The sequence below is a fragment of the Mya arenaria genome, chromosome 3, assembly GCF_026914265.1.
Source record: "Mya arenaria isolate MELC-2E11 chromosome 3, ASM2691426v1".
NCBI lineage: Eukaryota > Metazoa > Mollusca > Bivalvia > Myida > Myidae > Mya > Mya arenaria.
Window position 1 is genome coordinate 72,560,756 of NC_069124.1, and position 26,806 is coordinate 72,587,561.

General features: G+C 35.4%; 1 protein-coding gene across 2 annotated transcripts; it reads left to right on the forward strand.

Moving 5' to 3' along the window:
- The first annotated feature begins 696 nt into the window (after nt 1-696).
- On the forward strand, nt 697-26,757 carry LOC128227929 (heterogeneous nuclear ribonucleoprotein K homolog). Of its 2 annotated transcripts, none has more exons than XM_052938879.1 (17): nt 697-792; nt 9,825-9,896; nt 16,739-16,857; nt 17,275-17,331; nt 17,970-18,013; nt 19,021-19,093; nt 19,381-19,494; nt 19,806-19,934; nt 20,228-20,415; nt 20,906-21,159; nt 21,341-21,497; nt 21,730-21,814; nt 22,344-22,421; nt 22,990-23,159; nt 23,663-23,709; nt 25,445-25,490; nt 25,839-26,757. In XM_052938879.1, the coding sequence occupies exons 2-15, from the start codon at nt 9,884-9,886 to the stop codon at nt 23,703-23,705; spliced, it is 1,524 nt and encodes a 507-aa protein (XP_052794839.1). In that variant the 5' UTR covers nt 697-792; nt 9,825-9,883; the 3' UTR covers nt 23,706-23,709; nt 25,445-25,490; nt 25,839-26,757. The 2 variants fall into 2 exon arrangements, with proteins under 2 accessions (XP_052794839.1, XP_052794840.1); XM_052938880.1 differs by having other exon boundaries at nt 19,387-19,494.
- The last annotated feature ends 49 nt before the right edge of the window (nt 26,758-26,806 follow it).

Genomic DNA, 26,806 nt, shown 5'->3' on the forward strand with positions numbered 1-26,806 from the left:
CAAAGCCTTAGATAAAGGGAAAGAGGTACGGACTGTTTATTACGGTGTATCAAAGGCATTCGACCGAGTTTGGCATCATTATGGCCCTATTCATAACCTCATCCAATTTTCGCCAAAAATAGTCTTCAAAAAAGGCAGTCTTTAAACAGGCTAAATAAATATCTTCTTAATATCGACTAAATTCGAAAATGATCTATTTCATTTTTACTCCTATTAAAAGCAAATAAAATTTGTCAATTCTGTTGACCAAACAGCGGCAACACAATCCATTGCCGCTGAAGCCATAAGTTATTTCAATACCTTGGGGCCGGGAACTAGGAGACCGAATGAGACCGGAGAATACGGTGAGAGACCGGGAAATAGTATCACCTTTACTTGTAATCATATTAATCCCCGGTCATTCTCTATAATTTTGAAAACAGAGACCAGATGAGACCGGGCCGGATGAGACCGGGACCGGGAAATAGTATCGCCCCTGTTATTTTTGTAATTATGAACTGAATGAAATATGTTTAAACTAAGGCAAGTCTTTTGTGCTCAACGTTCAAATATATGTGGTTTCGGCAAGCATTCATATTGGTCAATCAAGTACTTTTGTCCGTAGCAATGAAAAATTGAAATCTCCATCAGGTCCCCTGATTTCCACTTATTTCCTGATAATAACTAATAAATTAGTATAGTTTAGCCTTAGCATTTCTTTCTGTCAGTTTTACTTTTACTTCCTTATTACACGCCGTCCTCCATCTTGAATCCTGATTTGCAAAAATATTCTCCCTTTTGTGTAAAACAAAGGTAATTCAGGCGTACTTTTTAATCTAGGAGTAAGTCCTAGTATGTCTTTTGTTGTTACACAAATAGTTGCACCTGTTTTAAAATGCATACGTTTTGTTTTTATAGCACTCTACTGATAATCATTTAGAATTGCTTTTTGTTTGAGTAAAATCTGTCATACACTTCATAATATTGTTCTTTTTAGTATGCTAATTAAATGCATCAAATATACGCAATGGTTTGCAAGAGTGTAAAAAGTTAAGATTTTAAATTGAAATGTGCTTGTTGCAATGAAATTATCTGACTCAAAATTTTATGTCCCAACTTCCTGGTTTAGAAACTGATTCCAGCATTGTGATCTCTACCAAAAATGTTGTGGTTTATCAGGCCTGTAGTGTTTGTGTGCAAGCACAAGCCTCTCAAATAGGTAAGGTGTAAAGGCAAACATGGATTTATGATTTGGGAAATATATTAGCCACAATAATGCACATTCAGGGAGCTTGTTTTACATTTGGATATTCATTTTTTTCCTAAAAGCTACTAGTTCACCGATTCATACCAATGCAAAATATATTCCTTAGCTGTAACTCCACACTATTTAATACTGCATTGTTTAATAAAAGTTACACATCAATTTTTTTTAGCTAATACCTTTCTGATTATGAACCAGTCAGTTGTAACCACGGCCCCCCAGGTCAAGGGAATAGCGGGGCATTTGACTTTCGGTCAAGCCAAGCCCGGGTAAAATCCCCGCCCTGCTGAGACAAACTTATGGTAAAATCCCTGCCAAATGCTCCCTTACCCCAGGAACTCTAGGTAAGGCCCATTCTCCGCTATAATTGGCCCGAAAACAAAACCACCGCATTCACCTGGCACTGCGGGTCACCGGGAAAATAAAAACACAGTCTCTTTCCCCGGCTATCCCAGGTATACCCCTGGACTTTAGGGGGGGGGGGGTTACAATTGACTGATGCATTACACTTAAGTGTTTCATGAAACACTAATTCAGATTGATTTCTGTCAACAAAGCAGCGCTTTTTCAAACTATCCAGCATGTGCGCATTATTCCGCTCATCATACTTAGCGCTGAGATCTGTCATTCTTGGCAAGGAAAATAACGAGTGGGGTATGGGCGCGTAGAGTCACCAAAACAAAAATAGTCAGAGGACTCTGAAGCGGCTGTTTATCCCATTTCATTCTGAGACCCAGTTAGATATGATACCTTGAATATCTGGGCATTTTTCAATAACTGATAAGCCATCTGACTTTATATGACCATTGTGTTGTATAAACACTAATAACTTCTTTATTATTGATACAAGACCCAATAAAGATTACATATTTGGAAAGAAAATAAAAATCTGCACATGTTTATGTAAGTTTTATTAGCAAATGATTTTAAATAAATTATTATTTGCAAGTTAACCAGGTGATGATGAAAAAAAAAAACACCAAAAAATAAATATGCACAAATTGAAAGCAAAAAAATCACACATAATTTTTTTCAAATGTCACATAATCCAATGTATGAAAGTTTCTAAATTAATCTATCTTTAAAATGCAGAAAGAATTATGCAAATATTTTAAATCTGTAAAAAGTTATAACAGTTTATATCATCCCAAGTCCACTTCGGAGCAAATTGGGCGGGTGGATGTTCATCGCTATGTTGGTTGGCATAGCAGTTTGAATCCTCAACCAGTAAGGTCCAGAAGTCTTGCCCCCATAACAGTTTTATTGATAAATGACAGTAGTGCAATAGCCTGGCTTTCTTGGGTCATATTGTTCTTTAGGACCACCATTCTTTGTATTTCCACTTGGAAACCTTGGGGTGATCCTCTTTGTCATTCAATCATTCTAGAACTCCTCAAGATCGTCATAAAAACTCCACCAAATAATGCAAATGTCATAGTTTGTGATTTCTATCGATGTTTTAATATGTCTTCTGTTTGTATCAAACAAATTCACATAAACTTCGTCATTATAACCATCCCAATATCACTATCGTCACTGAGGTCAAAAGTCCCATTCATTTCAACCAAAATTTGCATCAAAATCGCAATAAAAAGCTTAAATTTAACTCGATTTTTGAGTTTTAAAATGATTTCTTCATTAAAATTTTCTGCGCATCTATCTGCGCATAACATCCGGTCATACCGGAAAACGTATAAACCGGAAACAATACAGTCAAAACGAAAGTAAATAAAGTGAAAGTTCAGTACATCAAAAACTACACCTTTTGGTGTATCCCGCATGTAAAGGGTAACTACACCAAAAGGTGTATCCCGAATGAAATGGGTTATATGGACTTGGAAATATGTCAGCCCATAGCTGCAACTCGGCCATGTTACAATGTCTCAGTCACCATGAACTTGACAAATTAAAGAAAGGTTTAGAACTTTTCCTGAAATATATTAATGGCGATAATCACTCATAACAATTGAGTATGAATGGATCACTAGCTATTTGTTGTGGCACTGTATATTTCTTGACTCTTGATCAGATATGAAATCGAAAACCCACACTTGCTCAAGAAGGTTTTAAAATACATGTTTTTTATGCATCAATTTTTTAACTAAATGTTTTAGATGAATGAATGATTCATGTTTTTTTTTATTAAAATCAATTGAAATTTTATTTTGAAGTCAAGGTTTTATTGTTTGGTTTGGGTATGGTGTAGTGCAGGGAATAAACCTGTCCTTTTAAGAAAGCCAATGTAAAAATCCAGCATTCTGAATCTGACCTGTAAAATATTTACAAGGCTTTAAGTCATAATTTTAAATATTTTAAAAAGAAACTCCAAAAGAGTGACCGCCAAGGAACAAGATTGCTTTCTGACTATGGGTTTGCATCTGCAAAACTATAACAACAGTCTGATTCCCACAAGCACAGCTTGGGTCGAACATCCTGTTAAACTCTTGTGTGTACCAATGAAAGAAAATCTCTTTGACAGGACACTTAATATGCATAAATGATGTTGTGCTGTCTGGTAACAAAAGTTCTTTCAGAACCAGAAAAGGAAAAACAAGAACATATTCAAAAGTTTCAGCTCATTCTCTAATACTTTTATATAGACGGAAATGTTCGGAAAATACAGAATTCTGTATGTAATTTTTTTTAACGAAGTGGTTCCCGGCAATCGTGTTCATTAAATATGATTATGAATATACCGAGTTGACACTCTTTTTTACGCTCTGTTTATCATTGCCAATAACAAGAACTCAATTTGTTTTTGCATAAATGTTGTGTCTGAGTTTCACTTGTAGTACAATTTGTTATATTTTATAACCTTTATGTATCTTTAATTTAAAGATGAATAAAAAGAGTAAGATCTAGCTGCTCCATAAGGGGCTTCCATTAAGAATTTGAAACTGGAAGTATAAACTTCCTGTCCATTAATTTTTGAAGTTTTTCACTGAAATGTGGAAGTTTAAGTCTCCCCAAAACGATATCTTTTTCCACTATTTTTCAACTAGTATGCTAAAAGTAAAAAACATATAAATTGCAACCTTAACATACCAAATTCAATGACTTATACTATAATAATTCATTTTACTTAAAGACTGATTGAAAGTGTGACTATAAAAGTAATATCAACACATTGTCTTGATATTTTGAACTTCCAATCTTTCTACTTAGGATTTTTTTTTTCAAAAAAAGAAGTTTTTGTACTTCCAAGGAATCGATTTTGGAAGTTTTAATCCTTTTCTAGGGAGTTATATACTTCCAAACTTCCTTTAATGGGTAGATGAACCGGATATGAGTTTTTTTTGGGAGGAAAAAAATAATGACTTAAGATCCAAAATATTGATTTTTTTGACCTGATGTTTAGCTTCTTTTTTGTATTTTATAATAGTTGGTCACATCTAACCAAGAAGATCTAAACCTGTTATAATGGGAAATTACAAAACTAATTTAAATAAGAGGCTTAAAATCAAGGTTTAGGCTGATGTAACTGAATACTGTTTGTAACATTGCGACAGGTAAAAATCTGGTGCGACAGGTAAAAAAAGTTTTCGCGTTGTCTGTCTGAACAATAAAAATATTCCAAATAAGCATGTTTTCTGACTGTTTTCCCCAATTATCTGTTTTTGCGACTTAAAATCCCAATCTGATGGGTACAGGACCTGTCCCTTAAGAGGTAGGAAAGAAATGCTGAAAAGGGACATTTATCGATAATTTAATGATCTAGATCAATACAAAGGCTTGCCTAATGACACTTGCGAAGTTTCATCTTGTTTCATTGACATGTATTTTTCCCCAAATTGCAAATCAATGTTCTAATAGCTTAAAGATCAAGATGTAGCACACAGGGAATGATATCACAAGATACATGCCCTTCTTTGAGGCCTCACAGTTATGTTGACCTACATTCAAGATATTTATAATTATGCCCCCTTTTGAAAAAAGTGGGGTATATTGTTTTGCACATGTCGGTCGGTCGGTCTGTCTGTCTGTCGGTCGGTCGGTAGGAATACCAAATGGTTTCCGATCAATAACTTGAGAACGCTTTGACCGAGGGACCTCATACTTGGTATGTGTATTGGTCATCACCAGCAGATGAACCCTATTGATTTTGAGGTCAGTGGGTCAAAGGTCAAGGTCAGTGTGACCTTTACATGAAAAACGGTTTCCGATCAATAACTTGAGAACGCTTTGACCCAGGAACCTCATACTTGGTATGTGTATTGGTCATCACCAGCAGATGAACCCTATTGATTTTGAGGTCAGTGGGTCAAAGGTCAAGGTCAGTGTGACCTTTACATGAAAAACGGTTTCCGATCAATAACTTGAGAACGCTTTGACCCAGGAACCTCATACTTGGTAGGTGTATTGGTCATGACCAGCAGATGAACCCTATTGATTTTGAGGTCAGTGGGTCAAAGGTCAAGGTCAGTGTGACCTTAACATGAAAAACGGTTTCCGATCAATAACTTGAGAACGCTTTGACCCAGGGACCTCATACTAGGTAGGCTTATTGGTCATGACCAGCAGATGAACCCTATTGATTTTGAGGTCAGTGGGTCAAAGGTCAAGGTCAGTGTGACTGTAAGCTGAAAAAAGGTTTTCTGATTGTCCATATTTTATTTTCTTATATAGTAGAAATTTATATGTCACTAAATGCATGAGTTGAAGTATCAGTTTTCAGTGAACATCTAGTTTAATTATGCCCCCCTTCGAAGCAGAGGGGTTATATAATTGCTTTGCACATGTCGGTCGGTCTGTTGGAAGACCAAAGCTTGTCCGAGTGATAACTCAACAATTCCCGGACCTATGGTCATCAAACTTGACATGAAGATTAGGTATGACCAGTAGATGACCTGCCTCATATGCATCCAATGACAAATCAGCTGTCATTTCAGTCCATGCATATTTCATTCAATTGTCCAAATATTTCTGGCAACTTGGCGCTCAGGGGGCATAATGTTTGACAAACATCTCTTGTTTAAAATCATTCTTTACATTTGTAAATAACGTGTTAAAGCACTCATCTTTTCCTCCATTCTTTTGTCAACATTTAGCAAAACCTTTTTAGAATGGTGTATTATCTTAGAAAAAAACAATAATTTTTAAGTGTTCAGTATTTGTGCCTTCAATAGCATGAGTTGAAGGGTAATTAACTGTCGTTTAAATGAAAGATTTTTGTCATTGGTAAGAATCAGAACCTGTTCATTTACAAACATTGGCATATTAACCAAATATATTCCATACAAAATTTTCATTTGTGTTCTGAACGTTTCCAGGTGTGTGACTTTTAACTCGCTTACATAGCAAGAGCAATCTTGTCCACATTTGATGGCTCATTATCAAAACACTGCAAAATGTTTACCTTTTTTAACAAACAATTCCATTTTGGAGAAGGGAAACATTTTGAGGGTTATTGAGAGGGAGGGGTGTTGCAAATTAGTGAGGTGAAGTTGATATTCCGTCATCTTTGTGACAGAGTTCCTTTAGTCAGTCACATATTCAGTCTCAACCATACTTATCATTATCAAGCTGTTCACAAGAAATTTGGCGTCTCGTCTGCAAATGATACCAAACACATGGTTGTCACAGTCTTGGACCTAATCGTCTAGCAGAAACAGTCTCTGGCTAGTGCTAACTACAAGGTACTAGCCCATACCATCAGATTAGCAAAAAACTAAGAAACTGTCCATGGCTACAGTCATGGTAATTTAACTGAGTTGAGGCCAGAATTATTATACTAACTAGTACTAAGTCTTGGTATCCAGTTTTTCAACAAGCCCTGCCATTTGAAATGCAGATTTTAAGCAAGCCAAGAAGGCATTTTGCCAGTGCAGGACATGTGGGTTTGCGCTAATCTTTGCATTACACATTATGGATTTCTTTTTATTTAAAATTCTGGTATGTTTAGTCATGCCAAAGGATCTGAATTATTCATGCTTCAGAAGTTGATCTACAGTACACTCAACGAGTTAGAGCCACTTTCCGTTTCCCTCCGCGGATTTTTGCTATCGCGGACTACAAAATGATTTTATCGACTGTCCGCGTTCCTCAGAGTTTGAATTTAAGGCCCTCGGAGGGTGATCAGTCGACTGAAGAATAACAAACTCGGTGTTCCTCGGAGGGGTTAACTCCGCGAAACTCTGCCGACACTAGATAAGAATCTACGCTAAAGTTATATTTATTTTATTAAAATTTTCTACCGATTACGACGGCTCCAGTAAATTGCAATTATTCTTTTTCCTCTGCCGTTTTGCATTAAGTTAGCTTACCACAAGAATGCAGTCGTATTTCACTAGTTGCACATGCATCTTATAAACGTGTTTTTGCTGATGACTGATAAACATATTTCTTCGGAGAAATTCTAGGTTACACATTTTCGGAAAATCAGGAGGTCAAACACGCGTTCCAAGTTCACTGCGCATGGTTTTGAAGGCCTTCTTGCCTCGTTTTCTGTGGAAAATTTCATGAAACGTCATAGCTATTTTTAACCACTAATAATAAATAGTATATTCTACATTGTATTGATCATGCGCTTGACGTCAGAGGTCATGGTTCAGAATCGTGTAAATAGTCGGCTGCTTTATGATGCAATAACTTAGTGGATATACTTTAATGATTCAATGTTTATAATTCAAGACAATATTCAATTGGCGTTTACGGACAAAAATACAAATTAAATGTTGGTACATGTAAGAATCTTTTACGCTTAACAATGTGCATAAGCATAAAAATAAATAACTTCTAAACAAGAATGATTTCTTGCTTATCTGATTAGACTCGGAGTTCCGCCGCAGGATCATAAAATCGGCCGATTCTCAACGCTATCGTTCATATTAAACTCGGCGGTAAGCCAGCCACTCGGAGGAACTCGGGGGGAATTTTAGCGAGGGCAACAGTTTTACCCTCTGAGGAAACCCGCGATCACCGACTTTATCCCTCGGAGTGAGCGAGGAAAGTGGGTCTAACTCGTTGAGTGTACTGTTTCTGAAATTTCATAACAAAAACCCTGACTTATAAAAAATATTGGTAACATTGGTAACATTATGGTATTATTAGTCATACATTATGATACTTGTCTGTGATGATTTATTTTTTAATGATTTTGTTTTAAGTTAATAATTAATCATAAAAGATATAATCAATGGCTTTAATCAGTGTTGAAATTAAAGGGTGGAGACTGTGTATAAAACCTATGGAATAAAGGTGTTGGTCTGCTAGGTTACAGTTTATGGATTGAGAACCAGGATCAATACTGCAGAGGTAGAGCCACTGTCAAGCCACTATGGGCTCTTGGGCTATTGATTTCTTTGTTCACTGGGATTGGAATGAGTATTGACACATTGTATCAATACCTGTACATTTGTCAGTGAGATCTTGTGCTAGAATTGCAAGGTTTCAAAAACTTAATGGTATGCTCACTGGCTCCTGGATATTTCTTTAAAAGAAGGAAATGTTCTTCACATAGTATTTTATCTCAGACTTCTGAGCTGAGACCCCCTGCTTATTTTTCTACAATAACATTGTCTGTACATAATTAGTCTCATTTTCAAAGAAAAGTGTCCTTGTTTTCTGCATTTTTGTGCATAAAAAATATGAGACAGCATTTTGAAAATATTTTGCTATTTTTGACTGGTATTACAACAATTAAATATGGATGAACTTATAATGTTACTTGGGTGAACTTATGACTGACATGGTGTTTAGGTATTCATGCTAGTTTGAAATACTGCCATATTGATTTCAGGTGTATACAGACAATCTCTCTGTGGTGTTTTACAATGAGCATGATCAACATATTTCACAATTCCCACATCCAGCTCAGTGCTCAACAATCTATTTTGTTGAAATGAATCAATGAAGCGCATTGCCCTTCTAATTGATAACATACTTTTTCAGTACCAGATTATTCACTCAGATTGAAAAGAGAAATTCCACCCAGTTTTCTCATTGTTTATTGATGAGAACTGAGAACTACTCTTTTCCCAGTATCATTGTCATAAACCTTTTAAAACTGACATACAGTTATAATGTGAATGCATTAAGATTTTTCTGAAAATAAAACTTTATCTTAGAATATCATCATTGATCCCTTATAAATGGAATTGAAATGGAATTGAATTTGATAAAATTTGTTTAATATTTTATTTTCCTGTTTCGTCTTACTTCATAAGTTAATAGATTGTCTAAAAGCTAAAAGTAATATGTCTAATAGGTATCTTTAAAAAAATCTTGAGATAATGACAGGAGCCAGACCTTTTTTCTGGGGAGAAAAATGGGATATTGGCATACATTTGTAGCCTTGGTGTCTTTAGCTGCAAAATAATAGTACAAAAAAATTAACCACAGCTATAACTAAAAATATTTCACAATTTTCAAATGAAGCTGACTGCAGTTGTCGCCAGAAACAATACACACGTGTAGATGAAGCCCCTTTACTCTGAACTTAATAATTGTTGAATTATGCTCGTTTTCACTGGAAAAAATCAGACAAGCACTTGCGTTTGCTCCGCAACATCCTTTTTCTTTAGTCAAGATACTATTGTTAATGTTTAATGGGTTAATGTTAGTTTCTTTTTCTTATTTTCAGGTCTTGAAGTTGTAGGGTTGGCATTTTTCACCTAGACAGAGAAACCATCTTCATTCAACATGTCTGATGGATGTGAGTAGTATATTTGAATTATTTTATCAGACCAACAAGCTTGTATTTTGGATAAGCTAGAATCATAAATCTTAGATCCTCATCTGGATAGAATTGAAAATGGGTGAAAGTTTTCCGTATTGTGACAGAATTCAGAATTTTCAGCCAAAAAGAGGTCGTTTTTCCAGACCGTATAAATCCAGGGAGATTTTACACATTAGGGAGGTGGTAGAGTGTCTGAGTTTGTCTAAGAGATATTTCATTTTGGGTTCCATTTTTAATTTTAAAAACAGAAATGATGCATCACACACGATTGAATACACTTTGATCTCCGCCATAAAAGCACCTACAGCACATCAATTCAAATCAAATGTAGTCATAAGTAGTAGTTCATTTTGGTATAAATGACCTATATTTTGTCGGTGCTCTTCGACCGATTAGGTTGATCAAGGAAATTGGCTACACATTGGGGAATTGCCCAAATAACTTTACATTTTACGACATACTGCAAATTGGTGGCAAAATTTTAAACATAAAAACTGTCAACAACGCTCATTTATGGACCTTGAGAATAAAGTTTTAGACTTAAAATTATCCAAAAATGAAGTTTCACCCGGTAGGTAAAATATTTATGAACACCCTGAGAAAAATAAAATTGAGGTGGCAGTGGCGCTACAGGAAGTACAGTAGATTCAAGGGGTTTAAAGTGGAGATTAGTGTGACAAAGTATGCCATTTTATTGATGCAACAACATCTATTGAACATACATTTATTTATTTTATTGACTGAAATGTGAGCAAAGTCTCTTTATTCATGTTTCCCCTGATACTTCTATTTGCTGATATGTTTTGTGATTTTTTTTTCTTACCTGTAAGATCACAAAATACCCTTGTGGCTCCCAGCAATATTTACAGTATTTTTCATATAAACCCGGTATATATACTTTCAACCATGTTAGTGTGAATGCAGTTACAGAACAACAACAAAACAGAAAATAAAACATCTTTGGGTCAAACAATGGTGTGTGGGTTTTTTTACCAAGCTAAAAACAGTTCTTGTGTTTGTTTCTTGTTGGTTTCTAAGGATACTGGAAAACTGAACATCAATTTCTTTGATGTGAGTATGCTTTGATACAGAGCCTTTTCTGTCATATTGTTAAACTGCTGAATTATTGATTTGAAAATATTGCTGATAAAATAAGCATTAAAAGGAGGTATGTCATTACAGTCCTTTACTTGCCATTAAATTGATAAAGTATTATAGTTCACATTAAGAGAAAGAAATAGTCATGCTCTGAAGTTAATTTTCATTATAAATTAGCATTTTGTAGCTTTCTCATATGAAGGAGATTATATATTTGATTAGGCGTAAAAAAATATATGTTAGTTTCTGGTTTCCTGACCTTCCCTACTTTTTGCCCTGACCTCAAACATATTGACTGCCTGGAGATTTTTTTTTTCATTTTTGAAAATATCAATAAGAAGTTGGCTAATAAAAAATATTCCTATAATAATGAGATTTTCCAACCTTCCAACCCTATTTTGAGGGAGCATGAAACTGAAAACAAACATTCTGGGGGGATCGGGGGTAGGGGGCTTATGTCATTTATCATTTTTATTCAGGCTAACTTTTTTATGATGATTACAAAACATATTTTTACAACATCATAGCCAAATGGTGGCCTTGTTTTTTGGGGTGAGTCTGGAGAAAACCCACTTGTCAAAATCACAAATCCAACTCTCACGCACTAGGCCAGGATGCCTTGGTAAGAAATTAGTGTTTTGACCACTGCCTACGGGACTAATGATCATTTCTGGTAACCTGAAGCTTGGTGATGTCTGTTTTAATGAAAATTTAAAAAAACATGCATGTTACTTTCATTTTACTGAAACTTGTGTGAAACTCATATTGTGGTTATATGAATGCTATTCAACATTTTACCTTTCTTGTGCTATCTGTGTCTATTTTGATAGACATCCAGGTGCAAATTTGGTCGGACACATTAAAGATGATAGTGCTTGTCTTTTATATATCTGGTCATCAATAATTCAGCTTCATTAAATAGGCTTTTTTCTGTATTGCTTGCTGGCAGAAGCCGATATTGATTCATTGATTGTTTCTACCCTGTGAAAGCCAATAACAATGTTAAGAATAAAGGCTCTAAACCTCATTTTGAATATAAACACCACATGCCATTGTTATGCCTGCATTACTGTCAAGCTGCTATGTATTATTATGTGTTTACCCAGGAAGCTTCTAAGTGTGTTCCTCGACCAATGGGCCAATATTTGAATTACATGTAAATTATTTGCTCGTGTCTGTATGTTTTCCGCGGCTTGCTTGCTCCTGTTGAGGCTTGAATACTGCTGCTGAACATCCACTATCAGCCTCTTCAGTGAGCCAGAGCTTGGTGGCACAATCTGATTGGTCGATTTCCAATTGCTAGGCAACCAGATGTCAACACAAGGTGCTCTGACAGGTACAATATGATGAAAGCTGTTTTTCCATGCCACTGTCTTCTGTGATGCCTATAAATTGGGTGTTGGCCTTCTATGATTTCCTGTAGAGAGTGGTGTATATAAACCTAATAATGATGCTCTCAGTATTAGGAAATTGCTGCGGTAATCTGAGCATTCATTGTCTAATAGTGGACATAAACTTTGCAGGAACTTGAAAATGACTGCACTTAATTATTATCTGCTAATAAAGTACTGTGATCAGATTTCTTGCCATAAAGTCTGCAATGACAGCTGGAAGACATTCAGTTGGGAAACTCTCCAGAGACTAGAGGGAGGGTAGAATCACTAGAGGGAGGGTAGGATCACTTGTGTGGCTTCAGATGTTACAATGATGATCTTACTGGTTTCTAAAATGAGGTAAGCTTTGCTTGTATTAGATTTTCATTTCCATGTGCTGCCCATTTCTTAAGACTAGTTTGTGGTACTAAAAATTAAATGCAATTTAATATATGTTGTATTAAATGCAGTTGCCTTCAAAAGTACATAGTGTTTGCCTCTATTCAACTGAGATTGCTATTTTCATGCTTTGGGTGATTTCTTGTGTTTGCATAGGGTCCATCGTAAAATGTGTCTCGGATTATTTGGTGTGTTCAGTCTGGTCCTCAGAATTCAAACTTGAAAGAATGTCAAGATTTTATTTGTTGTCATTATTGACAGTTTTGTTGTGCAGAAATTCTTATCGCTTACAGGTAGCATTAATGTAAAAACCATCTAATTTGTATTATAGTGACATGGTAAACATGTTTACAATGGGCCAATTGTTCAGAAATTAATTAATGTAAACAACAGTCATGATTAATGACATCGCTGTTAACTTTTAAATATGAAATATTTGATGATGTCCTCAATTATTTGAATAAAACAAGTACAGCTAAAACAGTGTCTCAAATCTTGATAGGAATACTGTAGATCACAAATGTGTCCATTAATCTTCTAGAGCAGTAAGATTTGACAGTTTTAAAACAGAGATGATGTTAACTTTAACGAATCAAAATAAACTGACCAAAATGTCCTTGTCGATCAGATAAAAAAAGCAATGTTATTTTGCACTGAAAAAGTAGTCAGTTTATACCACAATAGCGGCTTCAAGCAGTGACTTTCAGCACTTAAAATAGTTTCGTTAGTCACTGAGCTGTCTTGCGAACATACCTAAAAGGTTCAATTTCATTAGACGTTGAAGTGAAACTAATCCAAACTGCACACGTGTGGATGCTTTGTGCAGGTATGAGCCACCTCCTCAATATTTAGTTCCTGGTGGTACATCCAATTATAAAAAAATCAAATTAAAAGTCAACATTCACAAATAACTCGATTTTTTTTGTCAGGTCAAACATAAATTGCTTTTAATATTACCATAAGATGTACAAGCCAAACTAGAAGCAAATTAACAGTTATCTCTTGAAAATATGAAGGCAAAATTCATAGTTGAAGAGTTTCCTCTGTAAGTTCCAACTAAGACCAGACTATGACCATTAAAGCATTGACTTTGGGGAAAATACAAAATCAGAAAAATCAGGGAAAAAAGAGACATAAATATGTTCTGAAGCTATTCAAATCTTTATCAAATGGATAAGCAAATGCCAGCTATGTGTACCCTTATGATATATTTCATTGATAAAAATAAATTCAACGTCAAATGTGTTTTGTTTTCTATCTGAAACCTTGAATATACTTGAACAGCATCCTTGTCTTGTGGTTTGTAAGACCATCTATGAAAATGAACATGCTTTCTTTAAGTTTTTATATCGTTTTTCTGATTATCTTCATTCTTAACTTGTCTCTAATACTTGAGTGCAATCTATCAAGTGTTGACCAAAACATGGGATTTGTGCCCTGCCTTCCTTTTTAGTAATTCTCCACGGTATAAAGGTGTGCCACAGAGTTTATGAAGAGTTTATCTAGAAGCCCAGATTTATCTAGAAGCCCAGATTTATCTAGAACGGTCAGAAGTGTAATTATGTGGCATCAGGTATATTATCACTTTGATATCAGATTTGTCATTATACCTGTGATTATCTGCGAATCCTTACCATATTTAGCGGAAATCAATGTAATGATGTACACCAAACAATATTAATTTGGCTTCCTAAGCTTCGCATATCCTTTGTATTAGCCTTTGTCCTCTTGTTTGTGATGTTATAATTAATATCTAGCTTCTAATTAAGTGTATAAAGCTGAAATTAGCACCCTTTAAGGCTGCTGTTGATGGTCAGCGGGGTTTCTGAAGAATGACCATCTGATGTGCCAAATTACTGCCACAGTAGGCGGGCTTTACATGGAGAGATGTGGCACAGGCACACGTTACCCATACCTGTGTTTACCAGGGTCATTTTGTACCATGTACTTGTGACTTTGGCTTAATTAAATTTGCTCTATTGATCTCTTAAGCATTATTAAATATACATCTGTCAGTTTCTATAGCCTTAGGCTACTCTGACATTAGTTTATTAAATTGTTGTATGCAGAAAGAAGCCACTGACAGATTTTATATTATCTCTGGCTTGACTGCCTGAATGGAAATGAATGGTGATAATAAAATAAACAGAGTAAAAATCATTTTGGCCATAAAATGTAGTTAGTCTGTTTCAGAAACAAGAGTTTGTGTATTTTTGTACAGATGGGCTTTGTTTGCATAAATTTCAGTATCTGATGTAATTGCATTATGACTGAGCAAACAGTTGAATGTTGAAATATGTTCCGCTGTTTATTCAATGTTGATTGGCACCTGGCTGGGTATTCATGTTGGCTGCAGGGACAAGTTGGGTAGGGCCTTGATAAATTTCCAAATGGATTCAAATTGATATTGTTCATTCTGTTACAATAGCCTTTGGTGGGGTATAAATATGTTTGTTTTACTTGTGATACAGACATAGCTGGCCCCATCTTCTCTGTCAGCTCATCAGCCACTGGTATCACAATTATATATTTACCTGTGTTCATTAACTTGTCTGGCTGTGATGATATAGGATTCAAAACAGATAAGTGAAATAAGTTTTGCAACATAATTTGTTTTTGGTAAATGAGTATTTTGTAAAATTTATTGATTTTATTTAGGAAGAGGTGATTTTATTAATATGGCTTCTTAAATAGTACCTTTGTTGTAATTTAAGCATAGAACATACCAGGTGTATATGGTTAATTTTAATCAAAGAGATAACTTGTAAAGCACACTGTTTTTTGTATTACCTTAATACATGTGTATACCATAAGAATGGGGACCATCGAAGTGTTGTAGAAGTCACCTAGTCACATAATTAAATCATTTTCATTCAGTGCTCATGCCATAAAAAGCTGAATACTGGTGTGGTAAGGTCTATAATTGATTTTCGTTCAATAAACAGCTGTAGGGTAGCTTTTTCTTGGGAAAATGTTTCCGTTGATGGTCTGTTGCAGCACCTGTTCTGATTGAAGGGGTTCGGTTTTGTATTGATCTGTCACCCACCATACATGCTGTGACAATGATAATGTGGAAGGCTGGCTACCCCATGTATTCATGCTCATGTATGCTGTGAAATTGGTCCCACTTTGTGTGAAAAACTTTGTTAGTATAAAAATTGGTGTTAATACATAGGATATGGCATATTGTTATAATGCTGAGGTGAGAATTACTTTATAATGAAACATTGTAATGTTGCAGATAGTCAGTTACTTTTATATAAGAGTTCCATCAGAAACCAGCACCAATATAACATGCTTAAATCTAACAGGGGGAAAATTCATATTGGGATGTTTTGAAATGACAAAAGGAATAATGAAAGGTATTTCAATCAGATATATCCAAGTTTAATAATGGTATGGGGTGTCTGAAACATATTTCATAGAAATTAAATTTATTGCTTGCACCATGATGGGAGTGGTTAAACAGTTGTTGGTAACCAGTCTCCATTGTTAAACAAGTGTGAGTGGTCAGTTAATTATGTATAAGGTCGGAAATGGCAGCTGGCAGGGAGAATTACCTGTAACATTATTATGTGAGAGGGGACAATGACTAGACCAGCTCTTTGTGCATTGTAGAATGATTGTAGTGATATGGTAAAACAATGATTTATTTTGGCTTTGTGAATTAATAAAGGTTAATTGTGAAAGGTATTAGTTGCAGGATTTTCCATTGCAATATGGTATGTAATTACAGCAAGGTGATTGGATAGTATTATTACATAATTAACAGTAGCATTTGAAATGCCTTCATTTGCTACATGTACATAGTAAAATTGTTAGTCACAAACTATGGATATTCTACATAAGCGAGAGACTTTGAATACAGAAGAGAAGAGAAGTGGAAATAATGTTTTAATGGCAGATAGTAGTAATAATGATGACAATTGATTGTGTGTATATTTACAGATGGAAGTCACAAGCGTGAGCATGAGGATGACTATGGGGAAGAGAGTCACGGTGAGGGTCGCAAGCGTCACCGTGGTGAGGGAGACCGGGTCGACCTCCGCATTCTCCTCCAGAGCAAGGTAATGCATGTTGATATATATATACCTGATCTAGTAGTAGATATCTGGTTGTTGTCCACAAGGTAAGTCTTGGTACATGGATGCTGGCAGTATCATCTTAATGACTTTAGAAGGATTCATTTTTACTTACTCTGAATTAATCTTTAAAGAAAAATCATTTCAAGTTGATGTGATTTAAATTTACCTTCTGTTTAGATTAACTGATTTAAAATGTGCCTTTGTGAAAAAACGATTAACGTAAATGTTGAACCTTTGTTTCTTTTTCTCATTATATCACCATGATTCTTTACTGAAAGGTTTTCAGAAAACAATAATGAACTTTGTTTATGAAGGTAAATTGTTCTACGTCATTTTTTAAAGGAGGCTTGAAATTGAATTGGCTAAAGATGTTGGTCATACTGTATTTGTTTGTTCCAGAATGCTGGAGCCATCATTGGCAAAGCGGGCACAAACATAAAGAGGTTGCGATCGGACGTGAGTACGCCTTTGAATTTGTTAGATTGATGGATACATGTATTTTTTTAAATGATGTATCATTCAGTTAAATGTTCCAGCTTAATTAAAAATAAAAAAAAATATTATGGAAAGTACTGTTAATGTCCATAAAAACATTGAAATCTTGTATGTCAATTGTTTGTATGATAAAAAATTAATTTGTATTTCGGTATTTTGAAGCGCTGATTACGATTTTTTGAAAATATTACATACATGTACCAGTTCTTTACAAACCTTATCACACAGACCGTCCTTGACATCTGGCCATTGCCCCTGGTCTGAACAGTTGAACAGAGCCATGCAATACTGTGATCTCTGCTCATTATATTCCTGTGTCAGTTCATTTCAGTTGCCCAGTTGAAATAGCAAGTGTTGAACATTTTTGTATGCTAATCATAATGTTGTTTCCATGTTTCCTCCAGGAAGCCGCCATATTGCTGTATTACGTTTACAATCTGTTAAATACCTTGTGCTAAACTGTTTATTAAATTTTCCTTCCCCATATGCCCATCTCCCTGTGGCCTTAAAAAATCACGAAACAACCCTGACCCCGATTGAAAACGGCCTTAAATCTCCCCGCCCATCGGATGTTCACCCACTTGCGAACGACCGTGAAGTACAAAGCAAGCGTTACAGTTCCCGATAGTGACGGTCCCGAACGGTAAACCATCCCATAAATAGAGTATTAATTGTTTTATCAAAGTATATTTTCATTGAACACCTGTGTTTAATGTTCTTAAATCTTGAATTAGATTGACTCATCCCTACAGTATACTGTGATGTATGTATGCAGTCATTCCGGGGGTTCTAATGTCAGTTGAGTTGGTGCTCTGGTGCGTGATCCCTGAATGTATGCACTGTTATCCTTAAAACATATTGCCAATGCTGCATTGTTAAGCAATGCCCTTTCCATTCCTGCAGTTAAACTTTCACAATATTTATAAGTGAAGCCATATATCTAGTCTAAATTCAATAAAGCTGGAAATGAACTTATGAGCTCTCTATACACAATCCTTTTCTGTTACTTGTATTTTTAACCCACCATTTTTGCAATGACTTTCCTTTAGTGTTGAATGCATTTATGGTTGAATTAGCTCACTATTCTTGCCTGGCCTTTTCTGAAATCCTTAGCTGGAGCACCAACTAACCTACAGTAGGCTAAAATATTGCGTCCATTTTGGTCCATTGTTTCTACAAACAAACAAAAAACCATGTCAGATTGAGACTCTCATGGATATATTTTGTGGGATGGGGAATTGTTGTCCAAATTTTAAAATCTACATGGTCCAGAACCAAAAGAAGGTTCACAGTATAGTGTGCCACATTTTGATCTCACACCCAGTATACTGCCAGTATGTTGTCATGCTCTTTTTGAAATGCCAGTGTAGATTGTGTGATTTAACTTATAAGTTGTTATCAGATTAATTGCTCTCAGACTACAAACTCACCCTCTTTTGATGATAAAGTAATTGACATAAAACCATCTACATAGGAAATACATTATTGTATTGGAAACTCCTTTATTCCATAATCTAATTCCAAGATCAAATTTCCATGAAAGCAAAAATGCCTTTGAGTAGCCATGATCCATTCTCTGTCCATGTCCATGACCCTGCAATTAGTTCATCATTTTAACAGAAAATAAAGGTGTATTCTATCATTTTGTAGGATTTTGACTATCAGCGCTGAGCTTGGCACTGCATTAGACTGCCTTCTGGATGTCATTCCAACCTTAGAAGAGGTGAGAAAACACTATGCAGTAGATTGAATCAAGATCAGTATATTGTATCAAGATGGAATTCTACATTTTATCAAGATCAAATTTTACATTGTTTAAAGCTTGATTAACTGAAGTTTTGGATTGGAAACTTTCACAATTGTTTTTGTGTAAAATATACACATTTATAATGATAAATAATGATGAGACATCCTATTGGCAATATTTTCGCATAAATCCTCTGATGTCCCAGTCGCCACTCAACTTATCAGCATGCCCCATTATGTCCACTACAATGTACGCTGTTTCAGTATCAGAACATGAAAAGTAACGACTTCCAGTGTGAGATCCGCATGCTCGTGCACCAGAGTCAGGCTGGCTGTGTCATTGGCAGGGCAGGATTCAAGATCAAGGAGCTCAGAGAGGTAACATTTACTTTGTTATGTTATGCTGGTCATCAGTTATTGACTGCACAATGTTGGTGACTGTAGGCAAAACTTCATATGAGTGTTTGATTGTAGATAAGCTGTTCAGTTTTGATGGATGAAAATATGCCAAGAAATTATTTATAATGAGAACATTTCCAAAGAATAAAAAGCTAAAGGTAGATTGTCTTCAAATGTTTGCAAAAGGTTTTTGATTCTATTTAAGATTAAATTTATTTGTATTTAAGCTAAAACTCAGCATTAAATCATTTATTGGTTCACGTTTAAAGCTGAATTTTTGTTGTTTTAAGAAAACTGGCACAAACATCAAGGTCTACTCTCAGTGTTGCCCGAATTCAACAGAGCGTGTGGTGGCAGTGGCAGGAAAACCAGAATCCGTGGTCAACTGTATTGACACCATCTATGAGCTTCTTGAATCTGTGAGTATTGGAATATGATTATAATAGTTCTGAGGAATGGGTCTGTTATGAACCCACGTGTTAGAGTAATAAAAAAATTGCGCCTTGTGTTTTAGTTATAGATATTCTTAACTTCCAACTTTTCCTAGACAGTATCATATGGCTATTAATAGTAATTAATTTTGAAAGACTTATACCTAATTATCAGCTAATAATTTAATTTTATTAAATCTTCAAAGCTGTACAATCGCAAGAGTATGATATCTTATCCCCCCTTTGAACAAACTTTCCTACAATATGACCTAAAATTTCAGGCACCGCCCAAGGGACCTAACCAGTATTATGACCCCAACAACTTCGATGAGTACTACTGCCAGGAGTATGGTGGCTACACAATGGCTGACGGTCTCCGTGGCAACAAGGGAGGTCGTGGTGGAGGTCGCGGGGGATTTGGAGGCCGAGGTGGTGGTGACCGTGGTGGATTTGGAGGCCGGGGAGGAGGGTGAGTGCAGTGTTCTCTCAGATGATACTAAAGAGGGTCCGGTCAACTTGTTTTCACTATGGTGAATGTCATAAAGGAAAAACGGAATAATAAATTTGCCTGAACAAGCAATCTTAACCAATGTTGCACAACACTTTTGTACAGACAGAAATGACGAATATGTCAACAGTGCATAGCTATGAAGAAGCATTGAATATAGAAAATTTGCCTTAATATGAAAACAATGCTTATTTATTTGTTTAATTATGGATCTTGATTTGCTGTCATATACTGGTTTTGTTACTTTGTACCTTTTTTAACCTAGTTATGATTATCTTATTGTAAGAACATTTTATTAATGTGTACAAACTGAATTTGTGATTTTCCAGCTTATTTTGTTGAATGATAGACCATGATTTTACTTACAAGCTTAAAGTTGTTAGTTTTAAGTTTGTTATTTGTTGAGAAATGAAACTATAACTATAATGGGGTACATTGTGTATATTTTCAGTCGCGGTGGACGGGGTGGAATGGGTGGTGATCAGATGGGTGGAGGCGGTGGTGGTCGTGGAGGAGGCATGGGTGGGGGATTTGGTGGGCGAGGGGGCGGGAACATGGGAGGTGGGCGTGGTGGCGGTGGAAACTTCGGAACCCCTGCCCTTACAGACTTGAATACAAATATGGGCAGCAGCAACATGGGTGGAGGGATGGGCGGTGGCCGTGGAGGTGGAATGGGCGGCGGGATGGGAGGAGCCAGAGGTGGAGGTGAGAACAAGGCATTTCTCTGTAAAATCTTTGCGAATTATCTCTTAGCTTTTGTAAGATTAAAGAATAAGTAGTCTACATTCAGCATCAATATATGTGCTGTGAAAAGATGAAGTAATAAATTACATTATGCACAGTTTTACAGTGTTCAACCTGACTGTATGTGTGTTTATTATTCCAGGTATGGGTGGTAACATGGGTGGCTCCGGTCCTCGGGGTGGTATGGGAGGTGGAAACTTTGGTGGGCGTGGTGGAGGAGGCGGTATGTCAGGTGGGCGTGGCGGTATGGGTGGTGGCATGGGAGGCGGCATGGGCGGCGCAATGGGAGGGGGATTAGGGTAAGTTTGGATTAGCTTAGTACATGTTTATATGATAGTCGTGGTTTTGAGTTTATCAACATATATTTACTAATGAGTTTATTTTAGGGCTGATTGCTCATTTCAAACATGATATATGTACGTTGAATTTGGTATGCAGAGGACATCTTGATTTAAATTTTTGGCATTTTTATTATTGGTAATAATAATATAGATTGATTTAGTGTGAAATGATAACCAATTTCTCTTTCAGGGGAAACATGGGTAACCAGAGTGGGTTCGGCAACAACCCAGGAGGTTTTGGGGACAATATGGGAGGATTCCAGGATGACAACATGGTATATTAAGTTTGATTATCTACATTTATATTATATTAGTAGATGGTCAGGTATGCTTTTGGACTATCAGTTTTCAATCCCTTTTTTTTACTAAAAAGTGTTAATTTTCTTTGGTGTGATACTGTCTTTCAAATGTATTGAAAAGTACATATTATCTACAGACAATATAAAATCCACGCCATATAGCAATCTCATTAAAACTGTCTGATATTATATGTCACTCTAAAATATAGTTGATTCCTACTTCTATATGTGGATACAAATTAAAACTGTTATTTTATGCAGATAGCAAGATGATTGATAGAAACTTTCCCAATTTTACTAAAAAGAGTTATTTTATATAGTACTAAGTTCAAAATCATGATTGTCCAAGACTAATAAAACACAGAATAAGTATTTATGAGGTGAAAACTCAGAGTCAGGATTGTCCGAAACTAATAAAGCACAGAATAAGTATAAATGAGTTAAGCCGGGATTGTCCAAGATTAAAGGCAGAATTAGTATTTATAAGATGTTTGACTTTTTGCAGGGAGGTATGGGTAACCAGGGGATGATGTTTGGTGGCAATGATCCGACAACCAGCACACAGGTTACCATTCCTAAAGATGTAAGTTATATGATTCTCATTTTCCCTGAAAAATATAACAAATATATACACCCTTATTTCATGAAGCCAAATTAATCATTTAAAGTTTATTTTACAAAACAAAACAATATATTTACAGTCTATCTTGTTTATCTTAAGTTTCCAATTTCCTGTTAGTCTTCAATCTCGTTATAATGAGAATATTACACAATTTATACAAAAACAAATGCAGTGTGCTTCTAATCTTGATTCTGGAGCTTAAGATTGTGCGTGATAATGGGGCCAGATTTTCAGAGGATTAATAATGCAATTATTACTAAATGTTGTTTGTGCGATATTTACTAAAAATATATAAGTTAAATGTTTTGCTTGTTTTTGGTATTAATAGCAACTTAATTTCTATATTTGTAGGAGTAATAGGTCAATGTTACTTATCTTATTAAGATGTGTATCTTATATTTCTTACAGTGAGGGTTGTTAACTCTTAAATCAAGTTGGTGATTGTTCATTTCTTGCTTCCTCTGATTTTGTTGTAACAACATGTTGTCATGTGTTTGTTGTCATGTGTTTGTTGTCATGTGTTTTCCAGATGGCGGGTGCCATTATCGGGAAAGGTGGATCACGAATCATGGAGATCAGGCGACAGTCCGAGGCCCAGATTGTGATTGATGAGGCCCTACCTGGGTCCAACGACCGCATCATCACCATCACAGGCTCCGAGGAGCAGATACAGAATGCTCAGTACCTCCTGCAGATGAGGTGAGCTCGAATATTCATCAACCCAACTCATGGGGAAAACATTCATAACCTCCAGATTTTGTGAAGAGAAAGGGTTTTTAAACATTAGAATTGAATCTTATTTTTAAGATATACTTTCTTGAATATGTTATTTTCAATTTGATCTAAAAAAATAGTTGATGCAAAAAATAATATTTTTAATGCATTTATCGTTTTTAACTCATTTAACTTAAATGATCAAAATAAAAAATGAATGATTTAGGTACAATTTTTTTGTTTGGGTTTGTTGATATATTCTTTTAAGAGAAGCCAGCACTTTTCTTAAAGACAAAATAGATATACTCAGAAGCTGTTTGCAATATCTTTTGACCAAGATAAATAGAAATGTTTTCGATGAGCTATGATTTTCTCAACATTCATTACAAATCTTGATCATGGTTTAAAGTAACTGTCAATAACTAAATATTTTATCTGCTGTGAAATGAATTACCCCTTCATTAAAGCCTGGTTTTGTTAAATTGTAGTGCAAGAGAGCTTCAGGCCGGAGCAAGGGCCAAAAATCATTAGATGGGTAAGTACTCCTGAACTTTATAACACATCACAAGGTGTACTTTGACATATGTAGAGTAATACAGGCATTGATGTACATGCATCATGTTTATAAGGAATGTGCTTGTGTTGGGATGGATGGTGAAGGTTTTTAGGGTTTTAAAGGGTGATTTGTTTTATGGTGCAGAGTTCTCAATCATCAGTTTTTCGTGGACTGCACCTTTAGATCTCCAGTGAGCCATAATACATTTAGTATGGTTGTGGATATGTACAGATTGGGATGGAAGGCAGAGAAGCGAGGGATTGCAGTGCAGCTGATGCCTAACATGGCATGAAAATCATTAGTCTCTGGTGCTTGGAAGGCATGTTGTAAATTACTGTAAATTACCTGCTTCTGAAAGTTGAACATCAATTATGGGAAGGTTGAAGAAAGCCTTTGATCTCAGGAAGAAAGACATGCAGGAATGTTTTAGGATATTAGAAGATGAAAGACATCAAACAATGGTTTTATATGAGGGAATATGAATGAAATATGAGCATCTGATTGGAAAATGGGCTCTTAAAGGATATTTGCCTGTATAAGCCAGCTTGATGCATGTATAGCAAAATTTAGCATGAATAAACTAACCTAGAGTAAAAGCCTACTATACTAATCAATATCTATACAATAACTATAGAAAACACTAATACAAAGAACTTGTATGAAGTTAGTTTTTTGTCTGCTATGCTAAATGGAAATCTTGTATTCTTCTCCCCAACCTTGGTGATGGAAATAGAATGGCACCTAGCTTGCACTACCAACATAAAAGGTATTGGGGCTCTTCCATAATTCTCCACCTAGCTGAGCACGGGGACCCCAGGGAGCTTGCTACATAACCCAGGCCTTGGGCTCTGTGGAAGACTTGTGATTTTGTTGTTGTGGCACTACGTTAACAATGAAATACAGTCCTCCATAGGGCCTTGGCTGCTTGCTTCTTTACTAACCTGGCAGATAGTTTAGCTTCTCTACCATATAACCAGGAATGTAGCCTACTTATTAACAGGAGATTAGACTATTTTGATGCACTTTGCTAACAGCTAGCTTGCAGGAAGGACAACGTTCCAGGAACACATTGACAGAAAACAGGATGGAATCAGTATGCAAAAAGCTATGAATTTTAATTGCTCTAGAGAACTGGTGCATGGTCAAACTAAAATGCTTTGATTTATATATAAAAAGACAGCAAAGAACAAATTAAAAAGTACTGTTAACCAAGATAATACAAACAACAGTTCATTTCTATTCCAATTTTAAAATATGAAGGTGGAAATTTAAAACAAGTCACCAGACACCGGAGAGGCCATGGAGAAGTATAGAATTTCAACTTGCCAATAATGGAGGGAGAAGAACATAGGAGTTATCAGGATGTAATCAACATGAACTGCACTTATGTGCTGAACTTGCATGAGCAACTGTCAGGGGAAAAATTCTTCTTGCAAACATGAACAGAAAACATGTCGAATGAGATCATCAATACGCGCTACGCCACTTAAAAATCTTGATGTTGAAATGCATCCTTAAAATGATAAGCAATTGTTGCCTGTGATCATGAAATTAGTTAGATAGTCTTCAATATATTGTAATAAACAGATGTTATGTCGGAAATACATAAAAAAGATTAGTTTTTATATCAGTATGTTACATTTATTATTCCACCATATACCTGACCTTGTGATCTGTTGCATACTTATGATTGTCTTCATGTTCTACTTTTCAGTGTTAAAAAATGCAGCAAATAAAAGGAGAAACAAACAATGTGAATGGTAAGAATGATGTGATGTTTTACTGCGTTCTAACAGTTAACAAACTAATAGAATATCATATAGAATGGAATACTAGTCTTTACATTGATTTTCTCTTGGAAACTCTTCATTAGAATCATGTTAACTGAAGAAATATATCTTAATTATGAATGTGAATTAAATATTTTATACCATTTACTTTGTCTGGACTTGATTTATTTTTTACCTTTCTTATTTAGACTGAACTCTTAGTCACTACTAAATCAACACTAGTACCTAAATTACTTCCTTCTGTTGATGCACAATGTCTATGTTCTTGTGACATTTAACATATGTTATTTTCAGCTTGTATAATATTGCTGGTTTCAGGGACTCGATAACCGTTTTCAAGCTGGAAGATGTCGTGGAGATGTCTGATGTGCATCAGAGGATCATGTTTATACCAAGCCCATCAGCTATTTTTAACCTTACATTACATGGTGCACTATTATCATTTATTTTTGTGGAAATTACTCACTTTGTAAATTCATTACATTTTAATACCTTCAAAATTGTTTCCATTGAAAGATTCTCTTAAAAAAAAATTGTCAGGTTTTGTGTAAATTTTTCAAAGAATCATGTTTCATGTATTTCACAGTTTTAACAGTCAAATTGATGTTTCCATTTTACTTATCTACCATTTTGTATATATAATCCACATGTTGTCCAAATGAGAGAAATGTATCATTTGTATAATACTAGTTTTATTGCATTGTTACGGTCTTGTTTTCTGTTGTTGTCAGTAGGGAATAGTTTGGTGGAACAGAGACATACTTTCAGTTGTTCATCAATTTGTATAGATGGGTTTTTATCACAAGTACTATTGCAAAATATCGTATCCTAACTTGATGTGAGTTACATAAGTACAATCAAGTATCTTTTGCCGGTTATTTGGACTGTGAACATTTTGATCTGTGGGGATTGGTGTGAAATTTCTGCTACTGTGTGAAATTAATTTCACAGGTTAGGACTATAAACGATACCATTTATCACCTGTGTTTTAAATGTGAGAATTCACTCCAGTTACTGCCGAGGATGTTGTAGCTTTCCTGGAATCATGATTGTTTTCCAAAACACTCCGATTGTATAGGAGTCATGTACACTTCAAGTGATCCATTTTGTATCCATTGCAGAAGAAAATGCATCATGTCACTTGCAAATATTTTATGGTTTGAAACGAGAACAAAGTCTCTCATATATTCTGTCTTACATGTCATTTTATAGAATAAAGTATTTTGCAAAAAAATGTGTCCTATTATTTTGGATGAGTTTATAGTGAATAAATGTGGTCACTTGAA

Excerpts from the sequence above, each read along its gene's own strand:
- LOC128227929 (XM_052938879.1), top strand. Across the intron at positions 19,935-20,227 it reads TCTATGAGCTTCTTGAATCT|GCACCGCCCAAGGGACCTAA; the intron begins GTGAGTATTGGA and ends CTAAAATTTCAG. Across the intron at positions 23,160-23,662 it reads CAGTACCTCCTGCAGATGAG|TGCAAGAGAGCTTCAGGCCG; the intron begins GTGAGCTCGAAT and ends GTTAAATTGTAG.